Here is a 20,820-nt window from a genome sequence, read left to right on the forward strand (position 1 = left end):
CCGGAGGTCCGTTTGTAACCTGAAACCGCTCGTAACACAAAGCGCACTTTCGCTAATGGCGCCTCCCGCTGCTGCCTCGCGACTTCCACTTGCATCCCAGGGCAAAGTTCGCAACAAGGGGCATCTACTTCCAGGTTAGCGGAGCTCATAACCTGCAGAGTTCACAAGGAGGACGGTACGTAACATGAGGTTCTACTGTATATATTTAATCCGCAACTGAAAGCACACTAAAGTTGTAAGTTCTTTAAACTGTAAAAGAGAGTGTCTTGCATAGTTTTTAAAGGGGGAGCAGGGAGAGAACGAAAGGGTCAAATGACCCAGGGCTGTCTTCCGCATACTCTGCAAATTATACTCTACAGTCTAATTTCCCACACTTTCCACAAGTCTCTCGGTCTCTGCTTCTGCCATCTGATAACCGCAGCAATAACTGAAACCCGACCCCTCAGGGATATTGTAGGGGGGGCGGGTAGGGAGGCTGGTAATCTGTGCGCAATCACAGGAACAGGATCCGTGGCAGCACAGAGCAGCCTTCCCTGTATCGGTTGAGAGAGAGTTTGCTCTCTTTGTGTCTGTGATTTAGCCACACGGCTCTGAAGCATGCAATAAGAGTGACTCCCCCTAATTCACTCTGAATGATGGTGGCTGCTGGGAAGAGCTCCTTTCCAGAATCGCTTAAGCGGCGGCTTTGCAAAAGTTGCTACGAGCTCTGAGGGTGGGAACTCTGAGGCCCGCTGAGCCAGCAGGCATACTCAAGTCGAATTCAAGGGAAGCGAGCGGAGATGGAAGCAAGATGGAAACGTTGCCCTCAGTGTGAAGATAACTTATCTTCTTCTTTTTAAACAAAAGAAGAAGAATGAATCAAGTCAAGTCCCCTTCTGGGCGTTTTATTGGCACTTGCAGTTCAGTCCCTCGCAATTCCTACTACGAGGATTTACAGTTTCCCCCTCAGATGGTACTTGTGTCACGGCCCCAAACCAGGGGCCAAACATTTAAAGCACACCACTTCAAAAAGTCATGGCTTCCCCCCAGAGAATTCTGGGGGCTATAATTGGTTAAGGCTGCCATACCAGAGGTACAATTCCCATAGTGGAATTCAACCCCTTTTTACAGAGAACTATGAAGCCACAACTGTTTAAAGTGGTGCCGCAGTGCTTTGCGTGTGCAGTGTGAATGAGGCCCAGGAATCACAGAATCACAGGCTTGAACAGCTGGAAGGGGCCACAAGGGTCATCCAGTCCAACCCCTGCAATGCAGGAAACTTTCATCCAACATGGGGCTCGAACCCACAAGCCTGGGATTAAGAGTCTCATGCTCTACCGACTGAGCTACCCAGCCTTATATGCAGTGTGCTACTCCAAAAGTAAGGGACGCGTGTGGCGCTGTGGGTTAAACCACAGAGCCTAGGGCTTGCCGATCAGAAGGTCAGCGGTTCGAACGGGTGAGCTCCCGTTGTTCAGTCCCAGCTCCTGCCAACCTAGCAGTTTGAAAGCACATCCAAGTGCAAGTAGATAAATAGGTACCGCTCTGGCGGGAAGGTAAACACCATTTCCCTGCGCTGCTCTGGTTTGCCAGAAGCGGCTTAGTCATGCTGGCCACATGACCCGGAAGCTGTACACTGGCTCCCTCAGCCAATAAAGCGAGATGAGCACCACAACCCCAGAGTCATCCACGACTGGACCTAATGGTCAGGGGTCCCTTTACCTTTTACTCTAAAAGTAGCCTCAGACTGGAGACTGATCTACCACCCGCTCCTTCCCACATGGATCTGTTGGCACCAGAGCCTGCATCTGAATCCCTAGGAGACATTTCAGCCAGCAGACTCCGACTGGACCGCAGACCCTTTGGGGGGAAAAGGACTGAGCGCTTGATCACATGATGGGCTTTAAAAGACACATCAGAAAGCACCTGGTCCAAAGAGGTGAGTGGGGAGGCTGAATTTCACCCACAGGACCCCCAAGCCAGTGAACTAATCAGACAAGTCTTCAGCTTGCTTTATTACTTGCCCTGCAAATGTTTGGGTTGGACTAGATGGCCCTTGGGGGTCCCTTCCAACCCTATAGTTCTCTGATCTGCTATCTGCGAAAGAACTGTGGGCGACCTGAAAGCATGCAAAGCATCTAGCAAGTCTAACGAGACAGATATTTGATGGCTCTTGCTTGGATGCCTCCGGAGTCACTGATACTAAGAGATAGGACGGGTCAGCTGGGTTCAGGAGAGTACCCTTGAGAACAGTTCCCCACTTCGTTCACGGGGCATCTGGCTTTGTCTATGCTGTTCTTGACCGCCTTTCAAGGTGTCCACACCAGCAAAGAAAGCAAGGGCAGATCTGGGGGGTGGGCAGGAAGATGCGGGGGGAGTATATGAGGAACAAGAAAACTTTTGTTCTTAACTTCACGAAGCGATTGAGGGACTAATAGCCAGATTGAACTTGGATGGAACCGGCCATTCTTGAGCCAGGAGCAATTCCACAAACATCTCTTTCATTCTGAACATAACGAAGCCAAAGCATCTCTCTCCGCCCCCCGCCCCCCTTCTGCAGTTCTCAAAATGACTTACTCTGGAGTGGGTTGTGGGGAGGCAATGCAGCTAATGAACAGCAAACAATTTAAGAACTGCAGGCAATTTGGGTAAGGTCTGTGGCTCAGAGAGCTGCTGCCAGTCAGTGTTGGGAGTGCTGAGCTAGAAAGACCAATGATGTGTCTCGGTATTTCGTTTAACAATTAATTCAAGGCATGTGAATCATTACAATTAACCTGAAAACAAATCACATTTCCATTTCCTAAAATCCCAGAGGAAACAAGCTTTAACATTCTATAATGTAACCACTTGGGTTGTCAATAAAGCAAAGGGCCATGAAGGAATTCCAATTAGTCCCGTTCAGCTTAATGCTTCCGTTCCAATAACCGAAAAATTCACCAAGCACACTTATCCTGCCAATTTGCTTTACCTAAAATAGTCTATCCCCTCCCCTTTCATAAATGGTGGGCATAAAAATATAAACAGTACGCTGAGCCTTGCACCCTGAAGTGTTGACTGTAAACAGAAGGGATAAGCAGGCAGCCTGTTGCAACCACTGGCTTAAGGGGTTTCCAGCTTTAAAAGATGGGATTTATTTCAAATCATGAGCGACCCAACTGCAGGTAAGGAATCGACCCACTTTGCTTACCTGTTCCTGTTCCTGTTGGATCCCCTCCTTGGATCTGTGGAATCAAAAGATACAGAAGTTTTAGGGTGGGAAGAGGTGGGGAGAAAGGATGCAGATGGAATAATTGGGTGCCAAGAAGGCAGAGGCTCTGCTGATGGGCAGACCCCGAGTCAAGGAGCTAGATTACTTGCTGTGGATAGGGTGGTACTCCCCCCTATCAAGCGTGCAGTCTGGGGGTACCCTGTATTCAGCTCTGTCATTGGTTGGCCACCATGAGAACAGGATCCTGAGCTAGGTGGGCCACTGGCCTGATCCAGCAGGTTCTTCTTATGTTCTAATGCAGCTGACTTTTGGAAGACATCTGAAGGCAGTCCTGTTTAGGGGAGTTTTTAATGTCTGGTGTTTTATCGTGTTTTTAATACAGTGGTACCTCGGAAGTCGAACGTAATCTCTTCTGGAAGGACGTTCGACCTTCAAAACATCCCATTACCAAGGTGCGGCTTCTGATTGGCTCTTGCAAATAGGAAGAGCCAATCGGAAGCCGCTTGTCTGCCACGTCGGATGTTCGGCTTCCAAAAAATGTTTGAAAACTGGAACACTTACTTCCGGGTTTTTGATGTTCGGGAGCCAAAACGTTCAGCAACAGAGATGATTGAAAACTGAGGTTTGACTGTGTTCTATTGGGAGCCGTCCAGAGTGGCTGGGGAAGCCCAGCCAGATGGGCAGGGTTTAAATAATAAATATGTTGTTGTTGTTTGTTGTTTGTTGTTGTTGTTATTATACTATCAAGGAAATGGGACCCTTGTTTCCTCTCTTGTCTTCGCTCTAGTTATCCCCACAACAGAACCGATGGACAATGTGTGGGTTGTGTGGAACTGATGAATATGCAGTGGCAATTTCATGTGCTAAAAGGTAATTACTGCTACAGTGGTGCCTCGCAAGACTAAATTAATTCGTTCCGCGAGTTTTGTCATCTTGCGATTTTTTTCGTCTTGCGAAGCACGGTGTCGGGAAAGTTTTTGAAAAGCTTCAAAAATCACCAAAGTCTTTAAAAACCTCAAAAAAGGCTACCGCACCGCGTTCCATGAGTTGCTCCTTGAAGTCAAGTCGCAACTGTATTAACGGTGTTAAGAAAAAGGAAACAAACTTGCAAGACGTTTCCGTTTTGCGAAGCAAGCCCATAGGGAAAATCGTCTTGCGAAGCAGCTCAAAAAACAAAAAACCCTTTCGTCTTGCGAGTTTTCCGTCTTGTGAGGCATTCGTCTTGCGAGGTACCACTGTATATCTATATCCCTCCATTCCTCCAAGGAGCTCAAGGTGGCAGACATTGCTCTCCCCTTCTCCATTTCTCTTCTCCTCGCAGAAACCCTGTGAGGTAGGTTAGGCTGAGAGACAGAGACTGGCCCGAGGTGAGCCCAGCGAGTGGAGATTTGAAACCTGGTCTTTGGGGTCCTGGTCTGGCACTCTAAGCACCAAGCCCCTTAGAGTAATGCAGTTCAGAGTCTGGCCTTTCATAGCGCCCAGTGAACCCAAGTTTCAAATGTCACAAGCCATGGAGTCTGAATGAAAACTGAGCGATGACAACATTCTTCCTTTCTGAGTGCTTGGAAACGGCTGATGACAGCCTGACTTATTCAACGCAGGTTGCTAGGCAATCAGATGTTGCTCTTACTCCAGAAAAGCGATCTTGTTCTCAAGGAATATTCTCTTTCTATTAACGTCAGCCTTATTTTTTTGTCTGTGGCAAATTCTAGTCCAGAAGGAGATTTGAAAAGAACACAAAACACATAGAAAACCCCCACAAAGAGTGAAAATTAATACCTCTTGACATAACTATAGTTCTTTGCTCTGGTCATAAAACACTGGAGATAAAAAAGCTTTCTCCCCCACTCCCAATACTCACCACAAAATTACGAATTGATCTGTGAAAAATAGTCCCGTCGTAGTAATTTTTCTTGCACAGTTTAATGAAGTTTTCACAGGTTTTAGGAGTCTGGAGAATAATAAAAAAGCATTAGGCAATTGTAATTAAAGAATGTCTTTCACACAGTCAAAACAATGATTATGTGTTTCCATTCTTCTTTTTAACACCCATTGTATCATGACACATTACCTGGCTGGAATTGTTCCGGTCTAATTTACCAAGCGAAACCATATTTCTACGCAGGTCTCAACGTATTCCTCCCCCACCCCCCCAACAATATTGTAGACTATTTCCCATCAAACTAGCGCTAACATGTCCCTGTTCTTTATTCCCTCCTGCCAGCTTTTACCATTTCAACAGCAATTTCTTTTCGGACGAAGTTGTACTAAACCTAGGCAAACTGCAATTCAGATGAAATCGTGAACTTTCCCCTCCTGGAACTTTTAGAACCAAAGACAAGTCCTGCCGGGTCAGACCAAAGGCCCATCTTGTACAGTAATCTGTTCTCAAAGTAGTCTCTACTAGATACCTCTGGGAATCCCCAAAGCAAGACGTTGAGTGCAATAGCACCCTACTTCCTGATCTTCCACAGCAATAGAATTCAGAGGCATAGTGTCAGGGCTGCCTCAGGTCCCAGCTCACAAGAGACCAACGCCAAGTCCAGTTTATATACAAAGATGTTTATTGAAGTGTATTGTACGCTCCACAGCCGAGGCGCGCAGCCCCACGTCCGTTACGCTCAGACCGCTGAAGTCCCCTCTGAGTCAGTCCCGCCTTTAAGAGGCTTGTGCTGCTCCACCTCTTCCTTTCTTTCCTTTTCCGCAGGGTCTTCCTGCCCCCTGGGGTTTCGCCCCTCCTGGACTCCCCTGACGCGGAATCCCCAGACAGCTCTTCCCCCCTCCTGCGTGCTTTGGGACCTGGCTCCTCCTCCGGGCTCCCTGTACTTCCGCGCGCCTCCACATTTGAACTTGGCGCGCGTTCGCAACCTCTAACCTTCCTCTTGACAGTTACACTACTCCCTGCACTACTCCCCTCCCCTTCCGGGAGGATGTCTTGCTCCGATCTCCCCTCCCTCTCTGCTTTCGGACCTGCTTCCCCTGTCACTCTGGAATCTCCACCCCCTTCACTGCGCTCTGGCGGAGAAGCCGGTCCCGACTCCCAGCTCCCACTCTGGGTTCCCCCGCTGGTCCCCTGCTCCTGACGAGTCCCCCCTGTGACTCCCCTTGGCCTGACCACAGACGCCCCCTTCTGGGAATCCTCCGACTCACTTGAAAGACTCATGGAATCCCTCAAGTCATTGTCATCCTCTTCCTCGCTGCCCTGGGATTCTTCCCCCTCGCTCTCCGCCTCCTCCCTCACCTGTGCCTCTGTCCCTGAACCCCTGACATATAGTACCTCTGATCTTGCTAAATTCAATAGGCCTGTAGGAAAAGAGGCAATCTTTCAGATATTTGTATGGCGGTAGATTCAAGCACCAGCACACAACTACGTAATTCTCTACCACAAGATGTAGTGATGGCCAACCGCTTGGGTGGCTTTAAAAAAATTACAGAAGTTCATAGAGGCTATCAATGGCTGCTAGTCTTTATGGCTGTATTATTTCCTCCAGGATCAGAGCTGCCATGTCTCTGAATACAAGTCACTGGGGAACAACAGCAGAAGATGGGCAATTGGGCTTCCTGGAGGCATCCAACTGGCGACAGTGGAAAAAGCATCTCTGGATCCGACAGGCCTCTGGTCTGATCCAGCAGGGGATTCTTTGTACATTCTTACGAGCACAACTAACTGTCTAACTGGATGACCCTGTTTTTAAGTGGTGAAAGATGGCATAGTTGAAAGGGCAGATAAAGCAAGTATGTTCATTTTTGTCTGTGAATCAAAAAGAAAATAGGCAGCTTTTAGCAATAGCTGGTGCAAAGCCTGTGTTGTTTTTTTAAAAAGGAGCAACACAGTTGGGGCAATAAACACATTTTGCGATGACTCTCTTAAAAGGCAAGGAGGGGAGGAATGAAATTAGCTGGAAGCCGAAGTGCCTGTGAGAATACAAAGTCCCACTTCAGCATTCTAGAAACCAATAACAAAACCTACCAGAGGTTGATAAGAGACAAATTGCTTCTTTACTTTGGAACTATTTTGTGGGCTGCAGCTTGGTAAATGAGGACAACCACTTCCCTGCAACTTCCCCCCTTCCTCCTGTAAAAAGCTATCAGTGCGTTCCCATGGCCACTGCGTGCATCGCGCAAGGCAGACAATGCTCCGGCAAGCAAGTGGTTTCTTAGCAACCTTATCAGAACGAAGCGCGGTTAGAAACCAGCCCAGGTTTCTTTTCCCTGTCGGAAAGAGAAGCCAATTTCATCCTTCCAGCGGGTACAGAAGTGAGACCTTCATTCCTCAATTACGTAACCATCTTATGCTCTGAATCTTTCCTTTACTTTCTTTCAAAGCAACAATAACAACAACAACTCAGCTGTCACTATATAATTGGACCCCACCTGAGAGGGTCCATAAGGAAGGAGGCAGTTTTCGGGGGGGGGGGGTCCTGAGTCATTTAAAGGTGCTACAACAAGCACCTTGAATGAGACCCACAAATGAACTGAGAGCTGCTTTAAAACGGGGTTGCATGAGATCTAAACGGGACCCCAGCCAGTAATCTGGTTGCTGCCTTTTGAACCAAATGAAGTTTTTGAAGTCGCCTTCAAGGGCACCCCATAAAAAAAGTGCATTGCAATAATCCAGTCTGGGAATTAGCAGAGCATGGAGGACTGTGGTCAAATCATCTCTGTCCAAGAGGGGTCATAACTGGTTGAATTCAGGAGCACTCCTAAGCTGTGAAGCTGCTCCTTTCGGTGAAACCCCACCCAGTGGCTCCTAGTGATGGTGTCTATGTCACTCGCTGGAAATCACATGTGAGGAGAGCGCTGCTGCACTCAAGACCTGTCTACAGGCTTCCAGTAGGCATCTGGTTGGCCACTGTGAGAACAGAACGCTGGGCTAGATGGGCCTTTGGCTTGAGCCTGTTGCATGGGTTTTCTTATGTTCTTGTATACAGTAGCATCTTTCTAAACCCCTAACTATTGATATCCTAGCTATTTCTCACTTATACAGTCATGCTCGAGCAATGACATCTGAATCTTTAGGTATGAATCAAGACAAGCACATGTACCTTACTGATGTGCCAACCAGGGATATCTCGTTCTTATATCAATGGCATTTATTTTCCACATTTTATTAATAAAGTAGTATCTTAGCTTCTAATACCAACAGATGCCGATATTAAGCCATGATCATCAGCCCACCTGTCAGTCCCTATTCCTGCTACCTTTAATCAACCAACCAACTAATAAACTAATTATAGCCTGTGGCCTCATAAAAATACAGCCGTGTGGCCTGCAACATGATAAACAGCAACACTGCAATAAAATCAACAAAAGCATCAATCAATAAAGATTGGTTGGCAATAATGAAACCCGCATTTCAAAGTCCTGTTTGAATACAGTTTTCAGAAGGGGTCCAGAAACAGGCAGGGATAATTCCTGCTAAAACTCTACTGGCAGGGACTTCCACATGGCAGGCTTGCCACGCTACAGAGGAAGGGTCTGGAACATGGAGTTTAGGTTCCATCTAGGTCTACTCTACTGTGTGTGCTATAATCTTCAGTGTTCCCCTATGTTTGTTGTTTTAATTTTAAAAACTCAGTGCAAGAAAGAAGACTAGAGCAAAACATCTCCCTGATGTGCTGGTTTTTTTTGTGTGCAAAGGTTTCTTTTTTGAAAAAGTAAATGGGAGCGTTAAAAAAAAAAGACCCCCCCCACCCACCGGTTGAAGTGGTACAGTCAATTCTTGCCACCCTGGTCTACTACTATCATTCTACTGCGCATGTGCAGGCCAGGAGTGCTTCATCAACTCTCAGGGGTCAAAAGAGAGTGCTATGCTCACACCTGTGTTATCACATCGCCACCATCATCAACACTGCAATGGATTTTTACATCTGTTGGATTTCAAATGGCTTTAAGCTGCTTTGGGAGCCAATCTTAACAGAAAAGCATGTGCCAATTAAACAGGCAAGCCTCGCTTGCAGCCAGGAGGCCGCGGCTCGAGCCAGACAAAATCCATGTATTCGCAGACATGCCAAGTCTACTGATTTTAGCATTTTCGCAAGCCGACTACTGACGTGCCTGCCTCTCTGCAGCCCCGCTGCTTTTTTATCGGTTGCCGGGGCTTTCAAAGGCAGAATGTGCCAGCAGTTCAGTCATTAGGCCAAGAGCTTTGTTATCGCTGTGCGCCTGGGGGGCCCTCTCCCCACCCCCTCACTTGCTCCAAGGGGATATTTTCAATCAATTCTGCCCAGCCGGCTGTCAGATACTGTGAGATACTGCAAAACCTTTGGACGTCAAAGATGGGGGAGTTCTGCTTCAGGACGGGGGGGGGGGGGCGCCTTTCGGCACTACCCAGTCACTGCTCTTCTTCTGTTAGTAACAAGCAGAATTGGAACTGACACTTGGCTGACACGGCTCGTATTCTGCCCGGTCAGGGTTTCCCAAACTTCTGAGTTCGTTGACCCCTTGATGAGCTTATAAAAGTTACCATCAACCCCAACCTGAATTTTTAGGATGCTGTTGGACTCCAGTTCCCAACAGTACCAGTCAGCATGGCCAGTGGAGGGCAATGCCTGGAGGGCCACAGGCTCTGCTTCCCTGACATTAAGGGCTCACACTTGCTTTACAAGTAGGGGCCAGAAACCTCCTCCATCCTGAGCGCCACATTCCCTTCTGGGTATAACCTTCTGGGAGAGCAGGAACATGCCAGTGTGGACGGGGCCAGAAACAAAAGAGGGCAGAGCCATGGATGCAAATTTTGACTCGAGTTTCTACATACAATACTCTCACACAGTGTTAGACACTCAAGAAATATAAACTAGGAGACAAATGACTCTTTAAGCCAAGGCTACAGTCCCCAGACCCCTTCACGGCCTTGCCGTGGCGAAGGGGCTTGAATAACTCAGAGAAGCTATGAACTATGCCATGCAGGGCACCCAAGATGAACAGGTCATAGTGGAGAGTTTTGACCAAACGTGATCCACCTGGAGGAGGAACCGGCAAGCCACTCCAGTATCCCTGCCAAGAAAACTCCATGGACAAAGACAACAGGCATAAAAAGCAATGACAAACCTAGACAGCATCTTAAAAAGTAGAGACATCACCTTGCCAACAAAGGTCCGTATAGTAAAAGCTATGGTTTTCCCAGTAGTGATGTATGGAAGTGAGAGCTGGACCATAAAGAAGGCTGATTGCCAAAGAATTGATGCTTTTGAATTATGGTGCTGGAGGAGACTCTTGAGAGTCCCATGGACTGCAAGAAGATCAAACCTATCCATTCTGAAGGAAATCAGCCCTGAGTGCTCACTGGAAGGACAGATCCTGAAGCTGAGGTTCCAATACTTTGGCCACCTCATGAGAAGAGAAGACTCCCTGGAAAAGACCCTGATGTTGGGAAAGATGGAGGCACAAGGAGAAGGGGACGAAAGAGGACGAGATGATTGGATGGTGTTCTTGAAGCTTCCAGCATGAGTTTGACCAAACTGCGGGAGGCAGTGGAAGACAGGAGTGCCTGGCGTGCTCTGGTCCAGGGGGTCACGAAGAGTCAGACATGACTAAACAACTAAACAACAACAACAACACAGTCACCAAAACGGTAATATCCAGTTGCCAGTTTGGGGGCAAGGCAGGTAAAATACAGCTGATAGAATTCTACAGGATGTGGCATTAGCGTGTCAAAACAGTCAAGACCCAACGATCTCCAGATGGTTGCAAGTGGTCAAAAGCCAGGTGCATAATGTGCCTGGCACCTGACTAATTTTGAACACTGCTCACACACCCCTCTTGATCCTCCATCTAGGCAAACAAGAGGCATGGTCAGAGTTGAAGGACCCATTCCAGCCAAGAAAATATATTCCAGGGGGGCATGAAGTGGAGCCAGAAGGGAGTGTGTAGCCTGGGAAAGCCCTAAGGGCCACACAGGGAGACTTGGAGGGCCACATTTGACCTTCAGGTCTGAGATTTGCCACCCCTCTTTTGAGTGCTCACTGTAAAACAGAACATTTTTTCCACACCCACGAGCCGTGTCTGCTTCTCTCAACTGTCCTAGTTTCTCCTCCCCTCGAGATGCTCCATTGGCCCCAAAAAGACATCCTTCAGCAACACCTAACACTTCTTGGCTCATGAATACTTCACAAGTACAGGCCAGGCTCTTCTGTGTAGGCAAAAGGCTGTTTAAAATCTGGCCAGATTTCAACACTATAAAGGCGTGATAACAAGGCCAATAAAAGCTCTCAAGAATGCCATCCTGGAGTACTTTCTGTACAATGACAGCATGGGGATGGACTTGCTTCCCAGGAAATTTAGACCACCACCTGTCCTGCCAAGAACAGAAGCAACAGCGGCCAGAGAACCAGTACAGCAACCCCTCAACTTACGTGCATTTGACTCGCACGATTTAAGCGTAACCCTTGAAACCAACCCCCTGTATAAGATGACAGATGACTGTACGACTGTACAGTACCTTGGAAGTCAAACGGAATCTGTTCTGGAAGTCCGTTCGACTTCCAAAACATTCAGAAACCAAGGTGCGGCTTCCGATTGGCTGCAGGAAGCTCCTGCGGCCAATCGGAAGCCGCATCAGAGGTTCAGGTTCCAAAGAACGTTCGAAAACCAGAACACTCACTTCCGGGTTTGCGGCGTTCGGGAGCCAAAACGTTCGAGTCGCAAGGCGTTCATCAACCAAGGTACAACTGTATCTGCATTGTGAAGCCAAGCTAAATAAATGAGGCCCCATCCACGCTACACATTTAAAGCAGTATTAAACCACTTTAAACATTCATGGCTTCCGCCAAAGAATCCTGTGAAACATAGTTTGTTACGGGTGCTGAGAGTCATGAGGAGGTTCCTGCTACTGCCAGCTCACATAGTTATCCTTCCCAGAGCGGTTTAACAGCCAGCCCCTCTTCTCAGGGAACTCTGGGAACTGTAGATCCGAGAGGGGAATGGCGGCCTCCCGACACCTCTCAGGACCCTTAACGAACGACACTATTTGAGTGGGAAGCCATGTCTTTTCAAAGCAGTATAATGCTGCCTTAAATGCATAGTGCAGATGGTGCCTTACTCAAAACATAGACTGTTCATTCTGGTGCTGTTCCAAATAACTAATACCCTAGTATCCTTTGGCTTTCATCCTCTGCTTTCAATGTGACTCAGCGAATAAAGAGAAAAACTGGTCAGCATTAAAAACACTTGATGAAGGCTCCTGAGAACCACCCCAGCACAATGTGGTTCCAAAATGTTTGCATCACCCTGCCACACAGCTGACGACTCATCACGTGCTGAGTCGATACCACACAGGCCACCTGCCGCTTGCATCCATCTGGGAGAAAAGCGCAAAGATGGGTGGCTGGAGAAAAAACTGTCCCCAAACCTCATTGCTGCTCCCACCCATTTCTCCCTGGGGAGGCCCTGCTAGAAACTCATGGAATATTACCACTCTCCCCACTGCTGTTTTACAGTGGTTCTACTGTATTATATTTGCATCGGCCTTTTAAATATTTCTTTTGTTTTTTTGGACTACTTAAATTATACTGAGTTTTTTCAGTGTAAATAATGGCAGGCAGATTCCCCCATTAGACCCACTTCCATTCCCTTTTTAAAGTCTCCCTGGGTTCTCACTGCAGGTAAGGCAGCCAGTAAATGGTAAAAAAAATTGTTCTAGAGCACATCCAGATGATTCATCTTTAATTTGTATTTTATTTTTATGCATAAACTAAAAAAAAAAAGCGGAAATTAACACCCCTGCAAGAAAACCTGTGTGTGTGTGTGTGTTTATGTGAGACACACACACACACACACAGAGAGAGAGAGAGATACATTTATGTATGTATACATGGATATGTATGTATATATAAATATACAAATACTGTATACACAATTATATCTCCAACAGTACATAATCATAATTCACGCATTCCAAATTTCCAAGCAAACTTCAGGAAGCTGTCAAAGAAGGCCTACACTGGTAGCCTATATAATAAAATCCCACCATGTAGCCTGAAAAAGTTACCCATTAGCATGAATTGCTATCAGCATACGGTAATTTGGATAGCAAACCCTATAGATGAGAGGGGAACCTTTTCACCTCAGCAGGTCAGATCTGCCTTGCAGGCCAAATTTAACAGGTGGGTGGTGTTGGAATGATGCCAGGTGACTGAGTGCTCTGAAGTTCTGGAGGACTTATAAAGATCCTGGAGCAAAGTCCCAAAACGGCTGAGGCTTTGTCTCTAATGTCCAACAGCTGATGGGCAGCAGAGTCTCAGACGGCTTTCCCTTCCCAATTCACAGTTGGGAGTGCACTTTAAGGCTCTCAATTGTGCACTGGCAGGCATGTCTCTCTACCCGCCCAACACTGGATGAGCCTCTGGCCTGATCCAGCAGGCTTTTCTCATGTTCTTATGACACCACATATGACGTAGGGCAGGTGGGTGAGGTTTGGGAGTAATGTCCTCACGGGCTAAATTTGTCTCACAGGCCAAAACCTCCCCAACTATGCTGTAGATCAGTGTTTCCCAAACTTGGGTCTCCAGCGGCTTACGGGCTACAATTCCCATCATCCCTGACTACGGGTCTTGTTAGCTATGGATGATGGGAGTTGTAGTCCAAAAAACAAACAAAAACAAAACAAACCACAGATGGGAGATCCAAGTTTGGCAAACAGTGCTGTAAGTCTGGCATCCTTCTCTGTTCATTCACAAATGCAAAACCTTGATAACGCAGGAATGAAAAGCAATGGCACGGCCCATTTTATTATTAGTCATTTTTACCAGTCTGTGACAGTGTAATAATAGCATTTGTGATGGCATAATCAAACAGCCACGTACCATGTCGCAGTGCAATTCCAGGTTGAGATCCCCTTTGTTGGTGTGAAGTCGCACGTAGCCCTTCTTCTTCTTCAAGTACTGGTATCGCACCGTGTCGTCATCAATGGCAGCTGTTCGACGAAGCAAAGGGTGAAATTATTAGCACTTGTTAAATGGGTCTCAGTCATCGGTGACGATAACAATGAGTAAGAGACAACCTGCTACAGGGAACATCTTCACCCTCCACCTTTCAAAGGTCACTTGAAATTAGTCCTGCTCCCCTGTGCTTCTGGAGGCCAAGCAATGTGACTTGAGCTCAGAAGGGTCAGATAACCTTCCACGCGAAACGTCACTGTCGCCCGCTAAAATTAAGGGAATTAAGCCGCAGCTTGCCGTGCATATTAAACGGCAGGCTTAACAGTGTTTTCAGAACAACTCGTCCTTTTATCATCTCTCCAATGACCTATGAAACCTTCCCCCCAGGCAGTAATACATTAAAAAAAAGTGTAGGTCATAGAATCATAGATTTGTGGAGCTGGAAGGGACCCCAAGGGTCATCCATCCCAACCCCTGCAATGCAGGAATCTCGACTAAAGCATCCGTGACAGATGGCCATCCAGCCTCTGCTTAGAAACCTCCAGAGTCCACAGCCTCCCAAGGGGGACCATTCCGCTGTCGAACAGCTCTTACTGTCAGAAAGTTCTTCCTGAAGTTTAGTCAGAATCTCCTTCCTAGGAACTTGAAGCCATTGGTTTGAGTCCTACCCTCCAGAGCAGGTGAAAACAAGCTTGTTCTCTCTTCCACGTGACAGCCCTTGAGATATTTGAAGATAGCTATCATATCTCCCTCTCAGTCTCCTGAGCCAGTGTGGTGTAGTGGTTAAGAGCGGTAGCCTCGTAATCTGGTGAACTGGGTTCGATTCCCCGCTCCTCCACATGCAGCTGCTGGGTGACCTTGGGCTAGTCTCACTTCTCTGATGTCTCTCAGCCCCATTCACCTCACGGAGTGTTTGTTGTGGGGGAGGAAGGGAAAGGAGATTAGCCGCTTTGAGGCACCTTAGGGTAGTGATAAAGCGGGATATCAAATCCAAACTCCTCCTCTTCTTCTTCTTCCTCTTTTCCAAGCTAAACATACCCAGCTCCTTCAACCTTTCCTCATAAGTCTCGGTTTCTAGGTCATCTGAGGAACTTTTAGAACAGGAAGGGGCAGCCCTAAAATGTACCTTCTGCCTGGTGATATTATTTTTAAAGTGGCAACCGAACCTGGGATTTTCTACATACAAAGCATGTGATTTGCTTTGGCACTAACGTGCCTTCATTTGCAACTGCTTGTAGGGTTTTTTTTACAAGAGGTGCAGGTTGTGTAGAGGGATGCCTCCCTGCCCCCTCCCCCGCTACCTTGCCACAATGGGAAAAGGGTGTGAGAGAGAAGAGGACGAGCCTCGCCACCCTGCATGATGCTACCTGCTTCGTGCATCGTTTCAGGTGCCATGGCGGTGGATGTGAACGAGGCACTCACTCTGCCTGTGGAATAGTGAGCCTGTTGAAACAAACAAAATTACGTAATTCAAGATGCTTCTGTCTGGCCTTCCTTTTCAAAACAAAGACAGCTAACCATCACATGTGCAGTGATACAAAATCTTCCCACCTGCCCACACAGAATAATAATTTAAAAATGGCAAATGTTTAGCATATACAGTGGTACCTCGGGTTACATACGCTTCAGGTTACATACGCTTCAGGTTACAGACTCTGCTAACCCAGAAATAGTGCTTCAGGTTAAGAACTTTGCTTCAGGATAAGAACAGAAATTGTGCTCCGGCGGTGTGGCGGCAGCGGGAGGCCCCATTAGCTAAAGTAGTGCTTCAGGTTAAGAACAGTTTCAGGTTAAGTACGGACCTCCGGAACAAATTAAGTACTTAACCCGAGGTACCACTGTACAGTGATACCTTGGTTCTCAAATGCCTTGATACTCAAACAACTTGGAACCCAAACACTGCAAATCCGGAAGTAAGTGTTCTGGTTTGTGAACTTTTTTTGGAAGCCAAATGTGCTCCATTTTGAGTGTTACGCTTCCAATTTGAGTGCCACACTTCCGTTTTGAGTGTTACACTGGGGTCTGTCTGTTTTCGCTATTTATTTTGGGGTTTTGTTTTGGTGCCTCTTTTTTTGGGGGGGGGGGGGTTGTGACTGTGTGGAACCCAGTTCAGCTACTGATTGATTGACTGTGTGACTGCAGTACATTGTTTATTGCTTTCATTTTATGGATCAATGGTCTCCTTAGATAGTAAAATTCATGTTAAATTGCTGTTTTAGGGGTTGGTTTTAAAAGTCTGGAACGGCTTAATCCATATTGCATTACTTTCTATGGGAAAGTGCACCTTGGTTTTGGAACGCTTTGGTTTTGGAACAGACTTCCGGAACGGATTAAGTTTGAGAACCAAGGCACTTCTGCTAAGTTGGGCAAAAGGAACAGGATGTTGCAGTGTCAGATGGTTAGTCAAATCTACTACAGGCAGCGACCGATTTGCACAGGGGTTACCTTGCACATCAGTGGAGCCCCTTTTTGTGATGTTTTCAGGTTTGGCATGATGCTCGTCTGCGCAGTTGTACACATATCGGACACACTTAAAACAGCTGCTGCCTGTACTTGCATCTTTGGGTTATATACAGCAGTGTTTCCCAACCTTTTTTGGGCAAAGGCACACTTGTTTCATGAAAAAAATCTCGAGGCACACCACCATTAGAAAATGTTTAAAAAATTAACTCTGTGCCTATATTGACTATATATAAAGTAACTCTCTTTAATAGGAATCAAATAAACACAAAGAAAGTATTTTATAATTACTTTATTATGAAATAGTAAGTAAACAGAAATATGAAAAATTATAAAATACTTTATTCAGTGCGCAACCTGGGCCTGTTTGGCTGAACACAAAGCTGATATTCTGGCTGGAATCGAAGAAAGACACACACGTAGCTCTTCGTCAACAGCTCTCAGTCTCTCTCTGTATTTAGTTTTTATAGCAAATGAAGGAAGAGTAAGCAGGCTGGGGTGGGTTAAGTAAGGGCTGAAAGTGCCTAGATGAAGTGGGGGAAGCTAGAGAGGAGGTACATTCTGACGTTTGAGGATAGACTAGCTTCTTTATGTGAATGATAGGTGAGTTATTTGACAGATCGAACTGAGAGCAAGGTGTGGCTTGTGTAGCTGGGGTGGACATGAATGTTTGGGGTGCAAACCCCAGGCCGGCCAGGTCCGAGGGGGGGCAGGGAGAGACGGGCCTGCCTGCCTCTGCCTGCGCTGTGGTGTGTTTTGCCCCGACCGACGGACGGACCGACCTGCCAGCTGTCTCCGCAGTAGCAGCGCGGACTGGAGCTCCGTCATTCTCCCCGCCGGTGCCCGGGGAGGGGAGTGTGGGGCGGCCGCTGTGGAAGCGACGGCGTGCTCCTCCTCCTCCTCCTCCTCTTGCCGGGCTAGAGCCAGCCGGCTAGCGCTTGCCCCTCCTTGCTCGAGCCGACCCCGCCGCCGGGGGCCTTCCCGTCCTCTCAGCGGCGCCGCCTCGCGTCCCTCGTCCGGGGGTTGGGAGGGGGCTGGGGGGGAGGAAGGGGGCGAGGGGGAGCAGCCGCCGCCGCTCCTGAGGAGATTCTGAGGCGGTGGCGGGCGACGCGTGGCAGAAGAGGAGGGGTCCCGCCAGCCCCGCGTTTCTCTCTCTCTCTCTCCCTCACGGAAACCTTCCCCTCAGCTTCTGCCGCTTTTTCTCTTCTTTCCCTCTTCCTTTTTTTTTTTAAAAAAAAATGAAAAATCTTTCCTTTCTCTCTTTTCCAGCCCCCCCTCCCCTCTTCACGGAATTTCACTGCACTCGGGCGCCGCGGCGCGCAGCCACACTGCTCGCTCCTCTTTCCGCGCAGGCGCCTTCTCTCGCTCTTTCGCCTCCTTTTCTTTCTCTCTCGATGGTCCGCCTACAAAGGAGCGAGGGAGGCGCCCGCCATGTTTGGATTTGCATCCAGCAGGAGATGCCGCCGCCGCCCCGCCTCTCGCCGCCCGACTCGCCCGCCTCCCTCCCACGGCACACCAGGCAACGTCTCGCGGCACACTAGTGTGCCGCGGAACACCGGTTGGGAAACACTGATATACAGCGTTGCTCATGCAGCACACCTCGGCTTGTGCGACAAAGCTCCCTCCTCCTTTTCCCTGCATACCCTCAAAATCTGCTCCAGAGGGTTGGGAGACCGTCCAGAGCAGACTTTTTTTTTGGGGGGGGTGCAGGGGAGAGGAGAGGAAGGTGACATCCCATTGGGCACAATCCAATGTGTGTGATCCTACACAAGATGTACTGCTGACCGGCACTATTTCTTTTCAGGCCGCAATAATACAATCAGCAACACTCAGATGCACCATCAAGCCATGGAATCTGCATTCCAGACTGGCAGAAAAACCAGGACCCCATCACTGTGAAACAATGACATACGGCAATCCTGCGCCACAACACTTCCCACCGTAAACCAGGAACCGTTGGATCCTCCAGATGTCTTTTGAGTTGCAGTTGTGTAACTGAGCTGAAATTCTAATTATTTTTACAGGCAATTCTCATGACTGTATAAAGCAGCCCTTTGGATCACTCTTGCGCATGGGAGGAATAGTGACGTTAAATCAGGCATAGGCAAACTCCGGCCCTCCAGATGTTTGGGACTACAATTCCCATCATCCCTAGCTAACAGGACCAGTGGTCAGGGATGATGGGAATTGTAGTCCCAAACATTTGGAGGGCCGGAGTTTGCCTATGCCTGTGTTAAATTCTCGAGAATAATCTTTTCGAGAATATACTCAAGGAATATGCTCAATTAATGAGGTGTGTACATTTAAAGCAGCTGTGTAGATGACAGTTTGTGGAGAATATTCTCTGGAGAATTTTCTAGCAGAGAATATTCTCACCTCACATCACTAGGGAGGAAGGAGGAAGGTTATGAAACCTCAGGATAGATCCCTTAAATTATGGGTTTTCAGAAGTAGCCAAGTGTTAGGAATGAAGGTTGGGTCAGTGCTCATTTCCTTAAAACTGGGATGGGAAATCTGGGCCACAAGGTGCTGTTGGATCAGCCCTAGAGAGCACGGCCAATGGTAAGTGATGGTGCGCTACAGGCTCACCACCTCTGCCTTAAAGCATACCCATCAGAGCATAAGGCCACACCTGCACTGCATCATAAAACTCTGAGCTGTCATAGCAAAGAATCTTGGGAACTGTAGTTTGTCAAGGGTGCTGTTATGAGCCTCCTATTCCCCACCTATAATTACAGTTGCTCGAGTTGTTTAACAATCACTCTTCCCAGGGAACTCTGGGAACTGTAGTTCCCTGAGGGGAACGAGGGCTTCCTAACAACTCTCAGTGCCCTCAAGAAGCAGGGCTGGAGGACGCAGGGAAGGGAGGGGAAGCCACAGCTTCTGACAAGAGTCTTGCATAATGTACAGTTTGATGGCACAACTACCAACACAGAGGCCACGGTCCCAGCCAATCAACAGCTATTGGGGAGAAGTGAATCTGCGGCTGATTAGCTGGGCTGCTTCCCTGCTGCTGATGCATCCAGCCTCTCTCTTTTATACCGAAGATGCCTCCTGCCTTCCCGCTAGCCATTCAGAAGTGGCCATTTACAAATCAGCAAACGCAACTCACCGCATTCAGCTTATCGACTTTCTTCTTCTCTGGACCCCTCATTGTTGCCGCCAAAACTTCATCCCCTTTGAATTCTTTGTAAAGCTCCGACAGCGTCTCCCGGGTCTCGACGTTTGCATTTTTCAGGTAGTAGGACGGGTCTGACCTTGCTTTTTCATCATCTGCAAAACAACATCAACAGGTAAGCAGCTTCTTGGCATTCGCGGTTTTGCTGGTGTTTCGTATCTGACAATCTCTGGCACCCACAGCGGGTGCCTTAAGGCCAGGGTAACGGAATGGCCTCCCTAGTGAAGTGGCTCTGTCTGCCTCATTAAATTGCTCCCAAAAGTTAATAAGGAAGCAAGAAAGCCCAGCTCACTAGGGATGCCATTCCGTTACCCTGGCCTTAAGACACCTGAGGTATGTGTTTTGAGGATCCACCCTACTCCTCTGACAGTAATTGGTTTCAACTATTTTCAAAACTGAACTTCAAATTGTTGTGACCTTCTCTGGAACCCGATGGTGAAGGATGGGTAAGAAATTTAAATAATAATTCAACGTTACTAAGGAAGCCCTGTCATGAGTTACCTCTCCCTGCAATCAGGAGGTGCCATCAACAGGCCCTGCTGATTGTAGGGCCCGAGGGGGTTGATCTTGGGGAAAGTGCAGTGGGTTTTTTAAGACACTTGGGTGTGAAGATTCTTGTGGCTTTGTACACCAGTACAGTGGTACCTCGGGTTACATATGCTTCAGGTTACAGACTCCACTAACCCAGAAATAGTGCTTCAGGTTAAGAACTTTGCTTCAGGATGAGAACAGAAATCATGCTCCGGTGGTGCGGTGGCAGCAGGAGGCCCCATTAGCTAAAGTTGTGCTTCAGGTTAAGAACAGTTTCAGGTTAAGAACAGACCTCCGGAACGAATTAAATCCTTAACCTGAGGTACCACTCGAGGTACTCGGGGTACCATTTGAGGTACTCAAATGGCTTGGCTCTCAAACAAATCAGCTCCCAAATGCCGCAAACCCGGAAGTAAGTGCTCCGTTTTGCGGAAGCCAATTGTCCGACGCAGCTTCCGATTGACTGCAGGAAGCTGCACCTTGGTATTTGATCAGTTTTGAAAGTCAAACGGACTCCAGGAACGGATTAAGTTCAAGAACCAAGGTACCACTGTATTAACAGCTGGAACTGGGCCTGTTAGCTCATT

The 20,820-nt window shown here is 47.8% G+C and overlaps 1 protein-coding gene across 1 annotated transcript in view; it reads right to left on the reverse strand.

Moving 5' to 3' along the window:
* PPIL2 (peptidylprolyl isomerase like 2) overlaps positions 1–20,820 on the reverse strand; it is an 80,071-nt gene that overhangs the window by 26,550 nt on the left and 32,701 nt on the right. The window contains exons 10-14 of the mRNA XM_028709404.2: positions 19,637–19,797; positions 15,432–15,507; positions 13,990–14,099; positions 5,049–5,138; positions 3,167–3,200 (exon numbers count right to left, since the gene is read on the reverse strand). Coding sequence (XP_028565237.2) covers positions 3,167–3,200; positions 5,049–5,138; positions 13,990–14,099; positions 15,432–15,507; positions 19,637–19,797 — 471 coding nt within the window. The remainder of the gene's footprint in view (positions 1–3,166; positions 3,201–5,048; positions 5,139–13,989; positions 14,100–15,431; positions 15,508–19,636; positions 19,798–20,820) is intronic.

This window comes from Podarcis muralis, chromosome 16 (assembly GCF_964188315.1).
Source record: "Podarcis muralis chromosome 16, rPodMur119.hap1.1, whole genome shotgun sequence".
NCBI lineage: Eukaryota > Metazoa > Chordata > Lepidosauria > Squamata > Lacertidae > Podarcis > Podarcis muralis.